The 19,897-nt window shown below is 43.2% G+C and overlaps 1 protein-coding gene across 1 annotated transcript in view; it reads left to right on the top strand.

Moving 5' to 3' along the window:
* Positions 1 to 4,659: 4,659 nt before the first annotated feature.
* The window catches only part of LOC112118934 (glutamate receptor ionotropic, NMDA 3A-like), an 82,633-nt gene continuing 67,395 nt past the window's right edge, over positions 4,660 to 19,897 (top strand). Inside the window, exons 1-2 of the mRNA XM_026646388.1 lie at positions 4,660 to 4,922; positions 5,022 to 5,445. Coding sequence (XP_026502173.1) covers positions 4,660 to 4,922; positions 5,022 to 5,445 — 687 coding nt within the window. The remainder of the gene's footprint in view (positions 4,923 to 5,021; positions 5,446 to 19,897) is intronic.

Below are 19,897 nucleotides of genomic sequence, written 5' to 3'. Positions count from 1 at the left end.
CCTCTTTCATTCCTTTCCTAAAGAAAGAAAAAGCCCAGCTATTTCTCTCTTAAGTATCCTCTCCCACTTGCCCGGCAGGCCTTCCTTTGCAGAAACTGCCCAGCTGGATTTAATCCTTTATTACCTGTCTCCGCACCAGGTGCCAGAGAATGGGCTAATTGGTATCACCGGCTCCCCTTAACCCTGTCACTTCCAGTGTGGGGTATACACTCTACCATAGCACTCTAGAGCCAAATTCTGGAGAAATGCACTCCCTGACTGTATGGAAAGGGTTTGTTTGGGTGGGTCGAGGAAAAGGTAGGAGCGTGGCCCGCGAGTCTATGGACTGCATAGATCCATTGGGCACTGCCTATGTTAGAACAGACAGGAGAAGACCTGGTGTAGCATTGCCACCATCTTCCTTTGAAGCCACAGACTTTGCATTGTACAACTACTGCTCAGTTGGTGCCTTGTGGGGTTTCAGAATTTAGGAGAAGCTAAAGGAAGAACTGGAAAAAAGCCATTCTGCCTAGTATTGCCACCTGGTAATCCGAAAGGATTTTTCCTTCAGAGTGAGGGGACTAGAGAACACAGTCACGAATGGGAAGACAATGGCAACATGATGTCTCTCCAACTGCACAATGGGGCAAGCCTTCTACATGGATGCCCTAAAGTATGCTCATCTAGGGACAGGAACAACCGCCTGCCTCTAAATTCCTAAGAATCCCTCTCCTCCAAGGGAATGATGGTTAGAACAATCTGGGTAAGGAATCTCATTATCTTTCTTTAGTAAATATTCCTCTCCCATAGGTTTTTGCCACTCAAGGGGATAATCTGGCCCAGATCTTTAAAGGGATTTAGGCACCTAATCCTATTACTCAATCACTGGGAATTAGATGCCTTAATCCCTTTGAGGTTTCAGGCCTAAACCCATTACCAATGTTGAATACTTATTCCATTCATCATTCCTTAATAGCCTTCAATTACAGCAGCAGAACTGTATTCTTAGCTATTTAATGTGATCATTGATTAGTTTGTTTTTTCTCCATTTGCAGTGTTCTGCCAGGTCTTAGTCTAATGCATGATTACAGATATGATGCCTTAGAAATGCAACAGCAAGAGTGGTGTTTTTCATAGTGCTAGTGTCATGTGTGTGCTCAGTGAATGAACTCCCCGGGTAGCTTCCAATGTGTGGGGGAACACAGCCAGTCATTAAGTTAAAAGTTGAGAAGGTCAAGTATTTGTCAAGACTGGTAATTTATTCTACTGTCAACCTTTGGAATGAGAATGTGACATTGTAAGAAAACTAGCTCATTGTTGACACACTTTTAAAGACAGCATTTCCCTTAGCTACCAGAACAAACTGTATCTGTTTCCACATGAGTATTTATAGCTGGGCAAATACAAAAAAAAAAAAATATCCATGACCATTCAAATTGTTTAAACAAATTCACTTAGTTTCCGTGCCCATTTTAGGATCACTTCCCACAGATATTCTGTCCTTGATCCAGGAAAAGCATATGCTTAATTTTAAGCACAGCCGTAGTCCCATTGAAGTCTATGGGATTACTCGTGCACTTAAAATTAAGCACATGTTTAAGTGTTTTGCTCAATCCGGACCATTACAAAGAACTTTGCTGGCAAGAATATTTGCAGAAAGAGCAAATTATAAACATATATTGCAGAATATTTGCAGACAGCAAATCTAGATTTCATAATTAGGAATATTCAGATTGGAATGCTGGATTAAAAAGTAGCACTCCTCCAGTCAGGGCACCGAAACATATTATCTGAACTATGTGTGCAATCAAAATAGCTCAAATGTCTCATATTGACTATTTGCAATCATGAATGACCAAGTATTATTTGCAGAAATTATTTTGTGAATTGTTTTGAATAAGGAACAAAAATGAAGATTATGATTTGTTCATCAACAATTCACAAGCAGAAAAAGTATTGAATAAATTGTTTACCATAATTTTTTCACCCAGTTCTTATATTATGCTACTTACTGTAACTCTTACAGTAATACTCTTAATTTCCCTGAAAACTTCCATTTTTTATTGTAATGAAATCTGCACACAAGGAACAGATGGAGGTCCGTTGCTTCCAAGAAGTTCTAATAAACGTGGAGCAAAGTGGTACACCTTGCATGATAATTTGCAGTTGACTCTTAAACCAGAAGTTTGCATAACTAGAGTAGTTTCTTATACACGTTTCACTGCACCTGGGATTCTAACTAATAATGAACAAACTTCAAACAGCTTGGTTTAGAAGCCTGGATGCCTGTGTAAATGCTTATAACAAACTTTATAAAGCATCTTAGTCTGGAAACTGGACTGGAAATCATACGAATGTTAGTTTTCTTATGAGATTTCTAGTATGCCCTAGTTTCAAGGGGGTGAGAAATGCCACATAAATTCCTTCTCACAACAGAGCAAGATTTCTCCTTGCAGTCCCACCTGAAAACCAGGAATTGCTGAGGTACACACAAGGAAAAAGGGAATTAGCAAGCTTTCCCAAACCTCAGGAAAGGATGTGGGTCCAGCTAATTGTCATTGTGAGCCAAGGTTTGAGTCGGTTCTTATTTTATCACAGATGCGTCACCCACCTCTAATTTTTATGTGTGTGTGATTCTGGAAAGGCCCACTTTTCTACAGGCTGGATTGGTTCTTTTCCATGTTCAAAACATCTCTCCCAATCAAAGAAGTCAGGAACCTTCAAAGATGCACCTTGTGATCTAAAGGGATGCCTTCCTCAAAGGAAAAAAATGGAGAAAGGAAAAAAGAAGCAAGGGATAAATAGGATGGGGAAGAGGATAAGAGTGGGAAGTAAATGGAAATTATTTTTAAAAGTATGAGAAGAATGGAGGAGAAAGAAGAAATGGAAGAGTAAATTAAGTGCATTTGTAGGAGTTAGATATAATACAACTAGGTGCTGGAACATTTTCTCCTTATATCTTTGCTAATGCAAGGCAGTCCTGACCTACAACACCCCCGCCCCCAATGCTGGGGTACTCTTACTACTTGTGAATTAATAAGTAAGAGCTCAAATGATGATGTGCAATTGTACATTAGGAATGGAGACAACCACAACTCACTCACACACACCCCTCCTTCCCCCACCCCCATTTCTTTCTCTCTCTCCCTTTGAATTTTATTTTCTCTGTACAGAACAGTTTTCTTCTACAAGTAATTCTAACAAAGGGTGATGGCTTGGTGATCAATGATTGCACGTCCCACATGTTGAAGACTTATTAAATCTGAAGCAGTAGCGGAATGGAAACGACATCTAGAGCAATACTGGATTCCCAGAAGTGAGCGGTGCAGAGGTGAGAAATCTGGTATGGGACAAATTCAGGGTCTAGTCCTGCTGCCCTTACCCTTACCCTCTGGGAACAATGCTATTGACTTTAGTAAGAAAATGCTGCAGATCCTACTATTGGCCCATGATAAAAGCTGGCATGTCATTCTTTCTGTCTGACAGCTAACTCATCTTGGAGAAGTTAGGAACCGTCTGAGAACGGAAGGATCTGGAGCTCTATAGCTGCTATTTACCGCTCAGAAACATTAGCTCTATAGTCAGTCCATGGAACTATGATTGAGAAACTCACAACTAGCACCCAAAATACCAGGTGGCCTGAATGTATGAAATTGCTCTCATAAGCAACTGCAGAGGATGGCGTGGGCCAATCCTGGTGCTTGTGTAGACGCTTCCTCTGGGGACTGTTGTCAAGATCCATGCAGGGAGCTGCTCTGTGTGTCAATAAAGGCTGTAACAAGCAGGCACACCGGAGCCTAGGAGGGGGAAACCTGGCTGTCTACATGGCCGTATACAAAAGCGCCCATATTACAAAACGGGCGTGGGGCTAGAGCGGTTTAGATTGGAGCTATAAATAGCCCTTGTCTGCAAATCGGACTCTTCACGCGTGTTTTGTGCCCCGTGTTCACTGATATAAGTACCCAGGGCGCTGGCGGGGAGCTGGTCACACGGGCTGTAGGCTCTGCCCGGGAGCGCTGGGGCACAGGGACTGCGGGCAGCGAGGGGAGCGCTCCGGATCGCAGCGCGGCGGGAGAGGACTTTCCCCGGCGCTGGGGCTGCCCGCTGGCTTTTGGAGAGAGCCTTTCGGTGGGAGTTTAGCGCAGCCAAGCGACGGACCGGAGCCATCCAGCGGCTCGGGAACTTTGTCGCCTCGGAGCAAGCCCCCCAGCTCGGTTGGCCGGCGGGGGGAGGAAAGAGAGAGAAGAGCTGGAGGAAGGGCTGAGGCTGGGCGCTTCCCCGAGCGGAGATGTGGGGCTGGGCTCCCTGGGGGGCCCCCCACTTGAGGGATCTGCTAGCCACTGCGGGGCGATGATCGGGGCGCCTGGCGGGGCTGCCTTCACTGCACTGACTCTTTGCCGCCTGCCCTGGGAGCCTCGGGGGGCGGGGGGGGTGTTTTGGGGTGGGGGTAAGCGATCAATGCTGCTCCCCGACGCGCTGGGGAAGGAGGGTCCCCCTGGCTGCCCCCCGCTGGGGCTAATGGCTGGCGCTGGAGCCCCACGGCGCTTGGAGTGACTGGAGCTGGGAAGCTGCTCCAGGCTTTGGCGGCTCGACGGTGAGAGGCGCGCCAGGGATCGGAGGAGGAGGAGGAGGAAGGGGGCCGGTCGCTTCTCCTGGCTCCCCGGCCGCTGGCTGTCAGTGATGTGGAGACTGGGTTTGTGGTGGCTCCTGAGCAGGGTCTGTCTGCTGCTGCTGCCGCCCTGCGCCCTGGTGCTAGCCCGGGTGCCCGGCTCCTCCTCCCACCCGCAGCCCTGCCAGATCCTCAAGCGGATCGGGCACACCGTGAGGATCGGGGCGGCTCACCTGCAGCCCTGGGCGGCTCCCTCCCGGACCCACCGCGGCTGGAGCTGGGGGGCGCACCATGCCGCCCCGCCTGGAGGAGTGCCGGATCCCGCTCCCGGAGCGCAGGAGGAAGGGAGACGCGGGAGCAAAGGGGCACAACGTGCGCACAAAGCCGCCCAACCTCCCGGGACTACCGGCTGGAAGGGCGCCGGGATTCAGAGGCAGTGGCTCGGGACCAGCCTCGGGAACAGGGCGCAGCTGGGCACCGGGAACCCGGTTGGCAACGAGAGCGGAGGCCAGGAGCCGCTGCTGCTGCCCAGGGACGCGCTGCTCTTGGGGGTGGAGAATCTCAACCGCGTGAGCGGGCTGCTGCCCTACAACCTGTCCCTGGAGGTGGTGATGGCCATCGAGGCCGGGCTGGGCGATCTCCCGCTCTTGCCTTTCTCTTCCCCCAGCTCCTCCTGGAGCAGCGACCCGCTCTCCTTCCTGCAGAGCCTCTGCCACACCGTGGTGGTGCAGGGGGTCTCCGCCCTCCTCGCCTTCCCGCAGAGCACCGGGGAGATGCTGGAGCTGGAATTCATCTCCTCGGCCCTGCGCATCCCGGTGATCAGCATCGTGCTCCGGGAGTTCCCGAGGGAGAGCCAGGTAAGGGAAAGAGAGGGGCGGTGTATTAGGGGGGCGGCGAGGGGTGTTGTGAATCGAGCAGGGCTATAGGGCAGATCGCCCTGCCCCATACAAACTATAACTATCTAACGCCTCAACTCCCCGGGGTGTCCCAAAGAGCCGCGTGTCCCAGTGGGGAGGCGCCCCCCGGCAGTGCGGATCGGGACAGGGGTCTGGCGTGAGCTGGCGCAATGGCTCGTCAATTCAGCACCATGGACACCGACGCACCTAAAGCGATGGCTCAAGCTAGAGCGGGGGACGCGGGCCAAACTGCTGCTGCAACCTGCTCTATAAATACCCTAGTGCGGGTCAGACCATGTACAATAAGCGGCTCCAGGAAACAGAAGAGCTCGCTTTCTAAAATAACATCTCCCAGCCGTGTGCTCGTTTGAGGCGCAGCTTTGTTTGCCATGAAGGGACTATACAGAGTTGGCAATTTCAAAACATGCATCAGTAGTCTCTCTCTCTCTCTCTCTCTCACACACACACACACACACACACACGTTGTAGGTGAAGCAGCAGCCACCCCTAGATTAAGGTTGCCTAACATTTTTGTAGCACTCTAGACTTCCTTCAGGCAGACAGGCAGAATGCTCTTTCTGTTCAATTTGTTCCTGAAGAACATTTCCTACTGTTCTGTTCCGTGTCACACACAAAAAAAGTTACCAATATAAAATATGCAGTAGAGGCCCTCAGATTTGTTAGGTATCTATCTCAGGCTGCCTGGCTTTGCTATTTGGATTCCTAATGTATGTAGAGTGGGTTGGTAGCCATGAAATGTACTGACAAATGCAGAACACAAGTTCTAAAACACCTTATTTTCCACCTCAAGTCAGACCTTTGTATTGTTATTGGAGGCCCATTTAACAACCAAAGTGTAGGGAAGCAGACTTGAACTGAAAGGAAAGTGGACTGTGGTGCCCTTCAAGTGGATCTTATCCCATCAAGAGCCAATATAGGAGAGTAAAGGGTTAAAAAGTCAAATATATCAGAGTGAAAAGGGAGAAGCAGTTCCAAAATTGAACTGGTTAATCACAAATATTGGCATTAGAATGATAAAGGTAGAGACCATGTATAGTATGCCCATGCCCAGAGCACTCTGTGATGCCGTGGAATTCACCCAACAGGAATTAGGCACCTCAGTGCTTTCAGAAATCTCATCATGTGCCTCTAGCTGCATATTTGAATCTGACCTTTTGTTAAATTCTACATTCCTGGAGCTAATATCACAACAGAACATGGTACCCTATTCATTGCATCAGAAGAAGTCATTTAGATTGAAAACTTAGAATTATCTATTATCTAAAACTTAGAATCATATTAGAATTATGGTTTGACTCACCATATTCCCTGTGTCAATAGGCTTTGTACTAGTAGAAGAATTGGATGATGGATGGAAAATATTGCATTATTTCCTGTGTGGGGTCTATGACTTCAGTTCATCCAGACTGAAGAGAATCCTTTTTCAGAATCAACAAGCACTGTAGCTAAATTTCTAAATAAACATTTCAAAATGAAAAGTCAAAATGTTTCATTTCAAAAATGTCAAAACAAACTGACTTTTCTGAATTGTTTCCTCCCATATTTTATTTCACTAAAATGATTCACTCAATTGGACCCAAATTCACATATAGTTTAATTCAACCAAAAAAAAATTCATTCTTTTGTCAAACTAGTCGCTGAAAAAAACATGTCCATCTCTAAATGTAAGGGGCTTTTGTCATTGAATATATACAGATTAGTTGTCCAAAAGGGCCAATTCATGCTCATGTCTGCCTCTCTCTGTAGGTATATGTGGATAGCATATTACTAATTGTTGAATGGAAAAGATAGAATTATCAATAATAATGCAGAAAAGGCAGACGTTCAGTAAATATTTCTGTTTTGAATTTGGGGAATAAAAACAGATAATGTAGTCATATCATACGATGCTGAGAATATGCTTTCCATTCCACTAGTATCGTGGAACAATGTTAAATGGCAACTACTAAAGTCAGACATGTTAAACCAACAGGTCCAGATAATTTGCATCCAAGAGTTTTAAAAGAGCTGGCTGATGAGCTCGCTGGACTGTTAATTTTGATTTTCAATAAGTCTTGGAACATTGGGGAAGTTCCAGAAAACTAGAAGAAAGTTAATGTTGTGCCAATATTTTAAAAGGGTAAACAGGATGACTCGGGTAATTATAGGCCTGTCAACCTGACATCAATCCTGGGCAAAATAATGGGGGGGGTGTCACCAGGGGACTGCCACTGCACCCCACCTCCAAGCATGCACTGCTATGCCCAGTCCCAGTCAAGGTGGTTTATTCGTTTATAGCAAAGTTTAACAAGCAAACAAAATGCAGCCTTAAGTCAATACCTGACCCCCAGGCTTCAGGGCCACCGCTCCCGGGGATCTCTGGCTTTCCAGCTCCTGGCAGCTTCCTTGCCTCCTCCAGCTCTGCTCCCCTCTTGGAGTCACAGCGCTTGGTCCAGGGACCCACCTCAGTAGTTAGCCCTACTCCAGTTGCTGACCAGGGCTAAGCCGGTCTCAGTCCTTCCTCCCAGGGCTCCACTTGCCTCAGTCCTCTCCTCCCAGTTGCCTACGAGCAGCCCTTTATAGGCCCAGGTGTATCTGAGCCCTCTTTTAATTGGCTGGATTGGGCTCACCTGCTCCAGGCCAGGGGAGCTGGGCTCAGCCCATCCACAGAGACCAGCTCCCCTATGACAGGTGGATATAGGACTTGATTAATAAAGAATTAAAGGAGGATGATATAATTAATGTCCAACAACATGGGTTTATGGAAAATAGAACCTGTACCTAACTTGATATCCATTTTTTTTATGAGACTACAAGGTTGATTGACAAAGATAATAGTATTGATGTAATACAGGTAGATTTCTGTAAGGCATTTGACTTTACGCTCAACATCGTGATTCAAAAACTACAATGATATAAAATTAACATGTTTTCTTGGACTAACTTTTGTTGGTGAGAGAGACAAGCTTTCAAGTTTCCATAGAGCTTTTTGTGTAACCTCAAAAGTTTCTCTCTCACACCAATAGAAGTTGGTCCAATAAAAGATATTACCTCATCCACCTTGTCTCTCTAATATTCTGGGACCAACATGGCCACAAAAACACTGCATACATAAAATTAACATGGCACATATTAAGTGGATAAAAAGCTGGCTAATTGATAGGTCTCAAAACGTAACTGTAAACAGGGAACAATCATCAAGCAGGTGTGTTTCTACTGGGGTCCCACGGGGATCAGTTCTTGTCCCTATGCTATTTAACATTTTTATCAATGACCTGGAAAAAAAACCCACAAAATTATCACTGATAAAGTTTGCAGATGACACAAAAATTGGGGGAGTGGTAAATAATGAAGAGGACAGATCGCTGATACAGATTGATCTGGATCTCTTGGTAAACAAACAATATGCATTTTAACGTGGCTACATGTAAATGTCTACATCTAGGAACAAAGAACGTAGGCCATACTCACACAATGAGGGACTCTATTCTGGGGAGCAGTGACTGAAAAAGATTTGGGGTTCATGGTGACAGTCAGCTGAACAAGAGCTCCCAGTATGACACTTTAGCCAAAAGGACTAATGTGATCCTTGGATGCATGAACAGGAGACTCTAGTTGTTTTACCTCATAATTTGGCACTGACTTGACTGCTGCTAGAATACCGTGTCCAGTTCTGGTGTATAGAATTCAAGAAGGATGTTGATAAACTTGAGTGCTTTCAAAGAAGAGCCACGAAGATGATTAACAGTTAGAAAATATGCCTTATAGTGACTTTGCTCCTTGAGTCTATCTATTTAGTTTACCAAAGAGAAGGTTAAGTGGTGACTTGATCTCCGTTTAAGTAGCTACATAGACAACACATTTTTGATAATGGGTTCTTCAATCTAGCAGAGAAAGGTACAGCATGCTCCAATGGCTGAAAGTTGAAGCTAGACAAATTCAGACTGGAAATAAAACAAAATTGTAACAGTGAGGATAATTAACCATTGGAACAATTTAGCAAGGTCGTGGTGGATTCTCCATCACTGACCATTTTTAAATCAAGATTGGATGTTGTTTTTCTAAAAGATCTGCTCTAGAATTATTTTGGGGAATTTCTATGGGCTGTATTATACAGGAGATCAGACTAGATGATCACATTGGCCTTGGATCCTATTCATCTAATTATATAGGTGCACAGTATATTGGTAAATACACGCCTGTGCAAAATGTGAAAGTGCATGTTCCAACAGGTTGAAAGATGATGCTGAACTTTTTGATTTGTTCCCCTGTATTTGCTTCATTGACTCTCACTTGAAATGAATTACCAGCTTTGAAACGTTGAGGGGGATGGTAAGTGAAGAACACTTCCAGCAGCCACCTGGAAGGTTTCCATTTGGCATTGCGCTGGAAAGATTTGATCTGCAGCGTGCTGGCTAATTAACTTTCATCTAAAAGGTTCCAGTCACCTGAATCTGAATGGCTGCAGTCAGCAGATGGGGAGTTGGGGGGAAACGCACAGGTGCACCATCAGCCACTGCTAGTGAGTAGTAAACAGGGAGATTACTGTGAGCGTCTGATCATTATGATGTGGGATCAATCAAATGTCAGGACATTCAGAAGTGGGCATTACTTCCCTTTTCTCACCCATGTATTTTTATTGCTGTTTCTTACCAGTTTTCATCTGTGATGATAGTTTCCGAAGCTGCTTGTACAACTTGAAAAATATTTAGGATGCATTATACAGGGTATGAATCTGTTGCACAAGCACATTTCCCTAAAGGCTAGCTCTTGACTCATTTAAGGAAGAGAGAGACATCATTGCCCATGGCTTTGTATCTTAATACGGACTCAAAAACAAGATAGATTTTCAAGAGTAAACAAGTGTTTTTATTTAAAAGTGGAATCTCATTTATAATAAGAAGATAACGCTATAGGATGCAGCAACTAATAGCCAGAGGGAGCAGCTATCTTTTGCATGCAGACTCTTTCAGTCATGCTGTTTAAAACAGTTGCATCCCCTCATTTTAATGGCCTATTTACTCAAACAGATTTTTCATCTGATTTGCAAAAATCAGTATTATTTTGGCTCAGTTCAAAGTCTGCTGATTTTCCAGTGGGGATTTTACATGAAAGCATAAACTATTTATCATTTCTTCTGAGCTTGTGAACTTTACTAATATTTATGAGTTGAAAAGCTCACCATAGAAAACATTATGCTAATCAGGCTCTTTACTGTATTGAGTACATAAGCTTAGTTACATAGGAAAGATAAATATAAACCTTGACGTGTTGCTGTCAACTAAGTGTCACCCTCTTTAGAAATGATATTGCAGTTATCTTAGGTATAATTTATCTTTTCTTTTCCATTAATACTGGGAAGTTAATTTTTACTACAATATTGGAAGGGAAAAAAAGTGAAACAAACCTTTTTGTTTCGATGTCCTCATTTTAAATGGCTTACAAATGATGAGGATGACATTAAAATGAACATCTTACAAGTGAACTAATAGACACCATTAACTGTCTTAAGGGCAGTAGAAATAATTAATTAATATTAGACAAATCCACATGTATTTTTAATGCCAGAATCTTAAAACTGAGTGTGACATTGCACAATGGTAGCAAGTATACCCAGCAATTTATTGTTATTCCCTGGAGTTTGTGGGGGGGAGGGGGGAGAATTTGCTTTGCTCAGGGAAAGTTTTTAACTTACGCTCTATTTTCCCAGCCATTTGACAACTCACACATGAAATGCATCATCCATCAGTGATGATTAAGGATGTTATCTTGCCCTCAGCCCACGTGTGGAATTCCCGCTAATGTCAGTGGGACTCTGGTGCCATAAATGATGGTGAGACTATGGTCCCAAGATTTGTTTCTCTCTATTTTGTGAAACTAATTATGCAGTCTCCTGTGCAGATAAATGATCTGTTGCGGTTCTGGGTTATTTTCCAACCATATGGAGGAACAGATCATGCAGTCCTTGCTCATGCAAAACTCCCACTGATAAAGTGAAATTGCCTACTGCAGCTTTCGAGCACTTTCTTTCTTTAAAGATTCTAGTGCTAGTTGTCCTTGAGGGACACAGGATACTGAGCTAGGCAGGCCTGTGGTCTGGTACGGTATGTCAGTTCACATGTTTTATCTGAATAACGGATGCAAGGCCAAGGCCAAAATTGGCTGAGTAATACATGCCACATAGCCACAGTTGGTTTTCAAATCTATTAGCAGAGAAAAGGTCAGTACTTAAATAAGATAATTTCAGCCGTCTCCTTAGTTCTTGAAACTTAAGCCATTTACATTTTTTCAAAGTGAAACAAAAATCAAAATGCAGCATTTCTGTTTGTTCCTCAGAGATTTACGGGAGAAAAAACTCCTTTTAAATAATCAGTTCATTAAGTGCTCTGATATGAAATGTAGCTATACACTAGTCCCGCAAATAGCCTGTCACACTTTACGATGCTCTCTGGCATCCTCTGATTAAAGACCTTGCAGTGGCAGCAACCATAGAGAAGCCAAAACTGTCATCTATTCAATCATCTCTGGGACCACTTTTTATCAGTATGAATTATTTGCTTGGTATTGGGTACTTACATGCCTGCTAAAGTAATTAGTGTTGTGCTTTCATCCAATTATACCCATAAGATCTCTTTAGTGAATGTAATCCTTCACACAATATTTATTACATTCTCGCTATGCTGCATTTTATTCCGTGTTATCTTTCATCGTGCAAATATTAAATCGTTCAGTTATGAACTGCTAATGGGAAAGGATTCACTCCCTAAATACATATTGATATGGCATTACAAAATAAGCTTGGGGATCATCAGGAGCCAAGAAGTTGTACACTCATGACCCTTTGTATCCGTGTGATTTTCTTTTGTTATTCTTCTCTTCTCTTCTTTTGTTTGTTACACTCACTCACTCCATCTTGTCACAGTTTAGACTGTAAAGTCTCCAAGGTAGGGATGGTCTTTGTCTTTGTGTTTATACAGCGTCTGGTACAATGGATTACAGTCCTCATAAAGGCCTCTAGGAACTACTGTAATATTTATATAATAATAATAATTAATAATTAACAAGATCTGATTTTCAAAGTCCTCAGCACCCACAATTGAGGTCAGATTTTCAAAAAAGCACTTAGGCACTAAAATAAGCCACATTTTAGTACTAATGAGACAGAATGTCATGTCTTCCTCCAACGTATCAACAATGCCTATATAACGGATGTGTAGTTATTTGCAAGCGAGGTGTCATCTTTGGGTATTTAGAACTTGTGCAATATTTCTTACCACAAGCTCAAACTGCAAATTGATATCCATGGTGCAACTAATGCAAAGTGGGTGCTTATCATGAAATAGATATGTGGATTGTTCAAGAATTGGACAGAGTTGCCCAAATCATATTACTCTTGTGATCATTTCCAGCGGCACATGTGAAAAGAAGAGTAAGCAAAGAATTCACAATGAATAATTTACCTAGTAATTGTAGCCATTTTTTCTGCTTGCAAAATATCTGAACTATTTAACTTTATGGAATGATCACAAACAGTTCTCTGCAAGAATAGACAACAGCCCTAATCCATAGCCCACTGAAGACAACAGGAGTCTTTCCATTTACTTCCCTGGGTTTTAGATTGGGCCCTATTTAAGATGTGTTGATTATTTGGTTGGTCAGATAAGTCAGCTGATATAGTTTCTGTTCTCTGATTGGATGAGTGCAAGGACTTTGGGAATACAGGCATCTAAAATGTGGTTTTGTGAATACATGCACACTCTACTTTGAAGTTCACTTTCTGTGAACATCTATCCTTGTAAAACTTGATTGCCCAAATGTTTATGGAAAGCAAACAATCAGGTACAAGCACGGCTGAAGTGAATTCATTTAAACATTGAAATGAATATTTGCTGTTTGATTTTTGATGTATTTACCAGAATAAATGAATATATGCTGAAACTGTAAATCCTTCTGGGCAGAGACCCTCTTTTCATGTGCTTACAGTTGTTAGCACAGTGTGACCTGGAGGTATTACTTCAATACAAATACATAATAATAGCAATGGTTTAATATATTATTCAACCTTAGGTTTGAATTTTGTCATCTACCATCTTCTCTACTTTAAAGCTACAAGAATTTTAATACAATTACTCTTTAAACAAAATAAACACTAACCCTGTGTCCATCCCATACGTCTTGAGTCTAATCCTTGTATTCACTTAATTAAATCCAGGGTAATTGGAATTGTAATAAATATCTTTTTGCAGATTGCACCAATATCATTTATAATCCCAGATTATATATTTAATGACTATTTAGATAACTGTGAACTTGATTAAGGATGCTAGGGGGAGTAGAAATGAAAATGCAAGGTGGTAATGGATACTTCTGAGGACTTGAAGCAGAAACTTTGTACAAACAAATAATATAGATCTAAAAGAATTGAGAAATGAGTGGGCCAACAATGGAAACAAAGGGTAGTCCAGCGATTAGTGTGCCAGCCTAGCTGTTGGCACACCTGCAGTCAACTCCTTGCTCTGCCACAGACTTCCTCTATGACCTTGGTCAAGGATCTTAATCTCTCTGTGCCTCCGTTCCTCGGGTGTAAAATCCAGATAATGCTGCCCTACTTCCCAGGGGTGCCAAGAGGAAAAAATACATTGTTATGAGGTGCTCAGAGACTATGGTACTGGGACCATATAAGTACAGAAGACAGGAAGATCATCAATTTAAAGGCATCCATTTCATTTTTGAAAATCTGCTGCAGAAACAGAAGATTAATCTGTTGTGGCAGGGATCATTGCCTAAACTTGCATAAGTGACCAGGAGTTTTGGGTGCCTCATTTTGGGGGCCCAACTTGAGACTCCTGAAAAGCCCTGATTTTCAGAGAGCAGATGCTCAGCAGTTTCTGAAAATCAGGCCCTTTTAGGGCATCTCAAGTTAAGCTCCCAGTAACCACAGGCCTAAATTCACTCATCATGTTTGAAAATGTACGCCCATGTCTTTGTATCTGTGTGTCCACCACCTAGCACAACGTTGCCCTGTTCCTGACTGGGTCCTTTGCATATTACTCCAATAATAATTTGCATTATTTATTACTACTGCTACTACCTATTTCTTAGCTAGTGCTTTTCCTCAGAAGATCTCAAAGAGCTTCACAATTTTTAATGTATTTATCCTTACAAAACCACTGCAAGGAAGGGAGTTATTACTAAATATTTTATCTGGCGGAAGAAGCAGCAGAGAGAAAAAATCCTTCCCGCAGCTATAATTCTACCTTTGTTCTCCAGGCAGGACCCCAATTAATGTAAACAGGGATTCTGTTCATACAGGGTGGAATATGAATGTGCTTCCAAGGGAGACTGTGAATCCACATCATTGGAGGTTCTTAAGAACAGGTTGGACAAACACCTGTCAGGGGTGATCTAGGTTTACTTGGTTCTGCCTCAGTGAGGGGGCTGGGCCAGATGACTTCTTGAGGTCCCTTCTAGCCCGTATATTTCTATGATACCCTGATGCTTTGTCCAACTCCCTGTCTTCTCTTCAGCTCCACCAGCACCCATCCAGCTCCGCTGCCTAGGGTGGCAGGAAAGAATGCTGAAAGCCCACAGGCAGGTCCTGTTACAATACCTAGTTCTGTGGGAGAACATTTTGTGCTGCTATGGAGTGGAGAATGAATCAAGCTGGAGGTAGGGCAGGGGTGGCAGATCCCTGACTATACCAGCTATTCCCTCATAATGGAAATAGGTGTGGGCACAGTCAACACTGTGCACCCTGTGGCTGCAGTAGCAGCTAGAGCGCGGACCGGAGTCTTGTCTCCACACGTTTTTGCATTGGCTTAACCCAAGGGTGCATTTGTAATTGATTTCCTTCAACCAAAGCAAACCATTGTGGGGTCAGCACTCTCCCACTGATTTACACCTGGTTTATATCAAGTTGGTTTAAGCTAAAGTCCTCTCCGCACCAGGGGCAACCCTGGCATGGGTTTGTACCACTGCCTTCTCTAGCTGGTGACTAAATGCCCCAGTTTTGCCCACAGTTGGTGGCAGTAGATCAAACCATTCTGTTTATTAGTAGTAATGGTTTTAAGTGCTTTAAGCAGAGCATTTTATAAAATACTTAAATTCTCCCACCAAGCCAGCTGGTAAAATGCTATCTAGAATTGGTTGCTGCAAGCCAGTGCTGCATACTCATTCTTTTTTCAACATCCAGGATGAGGTGAGGGGTTGGGGACGCTGCCAGATCTAACTTCCTTTCCTGGAAGACTGATGTAGAATGTCTTATTCAGCGGACGGAAGCATGAGTACGTGGAGGATCCAAAGTGAAATTGGGAAAATGCCCCTGGGAAATATATTTTTGTCTGTCTTCTGTATTGCAGTTTCTCCAACTCCTGAAGCAGTAATTTATCCAATAGAGGCGAACGGTAGCTTGGCTCATAGGTTCCTGTCAAATTCATGGATATTGTCGCTCTGTCGTCCCTTTCTTTCAGGTTGTCAGGGAGCAGAAGGTGCTTCTACACTCCACTTACAGCCAGCCAAAGAGTTAAAAAACTGTAGGATATTTTTGCGTATACAGGTTTCAGAGTAGCAGCCGTGTTCGTCTGTATCCGCAAAAAGAACAGGAGTCCTTGTGGCACCTTAGAGACTAACACATTTATTTGAGCATAAGCTTTCGTGGGCTGCAGCCCACTTCTTCGGATGCATAGAATGGAACCTATATTGAGGAGATATCTATACACACATACAGAGAGCATGAACAGGTGGGAGTTGTCTTACCAACTCTGAGAGGCCAATTAAGTAAGAGAAAAAACTTTTGAAGTGTATATAGGTTCCTAAGCTGGGTTCCCCATGATCCTCAGAGTCATTGTTGTTATCCATCATTCGTGAAAACTTAAGCAGCCATGATTCGTAATGAAAATGTTTGTGGGGGCCTGATGTTTTCACAGATTTTGTTACAGACCCATTAAAAAATGCATCCCAGAATTTGTTTTCATTATTTGTTATTCTCATACACACACAAAAGTCATGCAGTCAAGGAGAAAAAACCCCCCCGATAGCACGTGACTTACATGACCAGTCACACAAAACACAGAGACCAATAAATACTGAGCAGGTAATAAAACCTGTTTGCAAACAATCCAGCAGCTGGCAATGATGTGTCAGAAGGGCTTAGTGAATATTTATCAAAAATGAATATATTTGCATAAATCAGGAGAGTGTAAATCAGCGGGTGTAAATTAGCACTGCTCCACTGTCCTCAAGAGTTGGGGCCCAGATTCTACCATCTCATGTGGTCATTTACACCAGTGCAAAGTGGGAATAAATCGCTGCCTTCCATACTGGATCATGTTTCACACCCCACTTGCATTGCTATTAATGACTACACAAGATGCAGGGCTACCGTGATCTGTTTCCCAAAAATAGGTTACAATTATTGCTATTACTATTATTTCATGTACTACCGTAGTGTTCAGAGACCCCAGTCAGGATCCTAGGTCAGCTGCGCAAGGTGCTGTACAGAGTTAGCGATGGTGCCCCTGTTTGGAAGAGTTTGTAATCTGAGAAGAAAAGCAACATGCAAAGTGTCTCCCCCTCTCCTCCCAATCAAATTCTGTGTGTACATTTGCTATTTTTATACTTTTCAATTGATAATTACATAAATAATATTGACTTGCACTAACTGTGCCTAAGCCTAGCCATTAAGTATTGGCTGATTGCCTGTAGGTGGTGCTAAACTTGTAATGAATATTTTTGGAAACCAAGGGCCAGATCCTCAGTTGGTGTAAATCGGGGGGTCGGCAACCTTTCAGAAGTGGTGTGCCGAGTCTTCATTTATTCACTCTAATTTAAGGTTTCGCGTGCCAGTAATACATTTTAACGTTTTTAGAAGGTCTCTTTCTATAAGTCTATAATATATAACTAAATTATTGTTGTATGTAAAGTAAATAAGGTTTTTAAAATGTTTAAGAAGCTTCATTTAAAATTAAATTAAAATGCAGAGCCTCCCGGACCGGTGGCCAGGACCCGGGCAATGGGAGTGCCACTGAAAATCAGCTCGCATGCCACCTGTGGCACATGTGCCATAGGTTGCCTACCCCTGGTGTAAATCATCGTTGATCCATTAAAGTCAATGCCAAGGAACTGGTCCAAAGAGATTCTAACTATATTAATGAGCATGATGTAAGTACTTATCTGTACTGGACTGAAATAGACTAGGTTAGGTTGAAGGAAGGAAGGAAGTCAGTGGCCAAACTCATCCCTGGTGTACCTGCATTGATTCATTTGGCCCAGTGGTTTGAAAGTATTTTAATTCATTGTAGCCAGAGTTTAGCCGGATCAGACTTTGAAGCACCATTCTCTGAAAGGTTTTATAACTAGACCAAATATCTCATACAGCTTTCTTAACACAGCATAAATAGTAATGCAATGACATGTATTGCTGGCATAATTTTTAGCATTTATAGTGCTTCGTATGTACAAAGAGCTTTGCAATCATTAACTAATTATCACAGCATCCCTGTGAAGAAGGTACATATTATTGTTTTACATATAGGTAAACTGAGGCACTGAGCAGTTAAGGGACTTACCGAAGGTCACACAGTGAGCCAGGGTCAACAGTGGAACTAGAACTGAAGAATCCCTACCACTCATTCCCACGCTCACTTCATTAAAGCATGCCATCTATCTTTAACATTGTACCCACAAAATTAAGATTAAATCTTTAAAGGCATTAACTACGGGCAAATAAAGACTCTCTCTTTTAACCTGGCATAGTAGTTCCTTTTCAGAGCGCCCTAATGCAATAGTAAATGCAGATTTTTGCGTGGAAGGACATGCAGCGCAAAGGCCCGTATTTCCAGATCAACTCGATTTTTCATCGTGAAGCCATCATTTACATGGTTACTGCTCTTTGCTGGCTCAGGGGGCGATAGCCGTAAAATACTGTGCACGGGCAAAAATAGTTAATGAGATTTTGATATAGTGCCCAACACCAAAGGTTTTTGCCAACATGCACAACAGACAGAACTACTTTTACCCACAGGCAATTTTGTTTACCGCTATTGGCCTCGGAGACAGCTATATATTTGTTTGACTAAATATGAATGAGTCTCCTGCACTTTGTCCCTCTTCCCTCCCCTCACTTTACCTGGGAAGGGAAAGCTAAAAGACTCTTTAATCTGAGCAGGAGCTTATTTTTGAGGAGGAAAAGCTTCACCTGGGAGTCCTCCCTTCCCACCTGCGGGAACAGCATTAAGGGGGTGAATTTGAGGAGGGAGTAGGCTGCAGCCATGCCACAAAGCAGTCTTTGTGGGGAAGCTGCCCTGGCCACCACTGGCAATTTTTCACTATAGAAATTTCAGCCTGGTTCTGTCTTGGTGGGGAGACAGGTCCTGGTAGGAAAAAGTCTGAGGCCATTTCCACTTCCTCCAGGGGCAGCTGCAGGAATAGAACGCTAACGTCTTGGGCCAGCACCAGCCTCCTCCTGCTGCTAGCACAAGCATCCTGCAAGTGGTTGTGTCAGACATCATCACCGATGTAAGAGGGGAGGATACATGGCCCTATCCGTGTGGGCTATTGCCTTCCCGGAGTGCATTATGATGTGTTTACCTTTGGTCAAAAACGGGTGTAATGTAAAACATACCCAGGGCTAGATCCTCAGCAGGTGTCAATCAGCACTACTGCATTGACTTCAAGGATTGGGGCCCAGATTCTACATGGCCGTGCACCTCATGTGGTCATGTATACCAGTGCAAAGTGGGAATAAATCATTGCCATTCGTCCTGGGTCGTGTTTCACACCCCACTTGCACTCACTTTGCTTGACATTAATGACTACACAAGGTGCATGCATGGCCCTTAAAGGAAGTAGAGATACCCATTTACACCAGCTAGGACTTTTTGTAGGTGTGGATCGTTTGTCCTATAGCTTTCCTTTTTAAAGCATCCTTTAAGGTGGGGACAGAAATGTTCTGATCCTAGCCCCAACAAAAGTTTTAAAAATTCACATTTTCCTCTTGCGTATTATAAACAGCATTAGAAGTAGCCTTTTAGTTGCGTCTACCACAAGCCTTGGGCTAAACTTTGATTTATACCCCCACACAATCCTGTTTAATCTCATTGCTGAATATTTTACAGTCAGGAAGACTTCATTCAAATGACTGAAAACGCTAGCGTCTGCTGAAACAAATGTCAGTTGAAAGACTATTGCTGCTACGCTTTCCTATACAAACGGTTCCTTTACATTAGTCTGAAAATAATCCATAAAATACTCACTGCTTATTTCAGGCAATATTTTATGCAATGAGCCAGTGTGTCTAGTGGTTTGAACAGGAAACTGGGAATTAAGTGAGTTGGGTTTGGTTTCTCATTCTGCCAGAGACTTGTTGTGTGATCCGGGACATGCCACTTGACCTTGCTTTGCCTCTGATTCTCCC

Source organism: Terrapene carolina, unplaced genomic scaffold, assembly GCF_002925995.2.
Source record: "Terrapene carolina triunguis isolate 2854851 unplaced genomic scaffold, T_m_triunguis-2.0 Scaffold35022, whole genome shotgun sequence".
In the NCBI taxonomy this organism is placed as follows: domain Eukaryota; kingdom Metazoa; phylum Chordata; order Testudines; family Emydidae; genus Terrapene; species Terrapene triunguis.
Note: the sequence above shows the minus strand (reverse complement) of the source record. Positions and strands in the feature narration are given on the sequence as shown.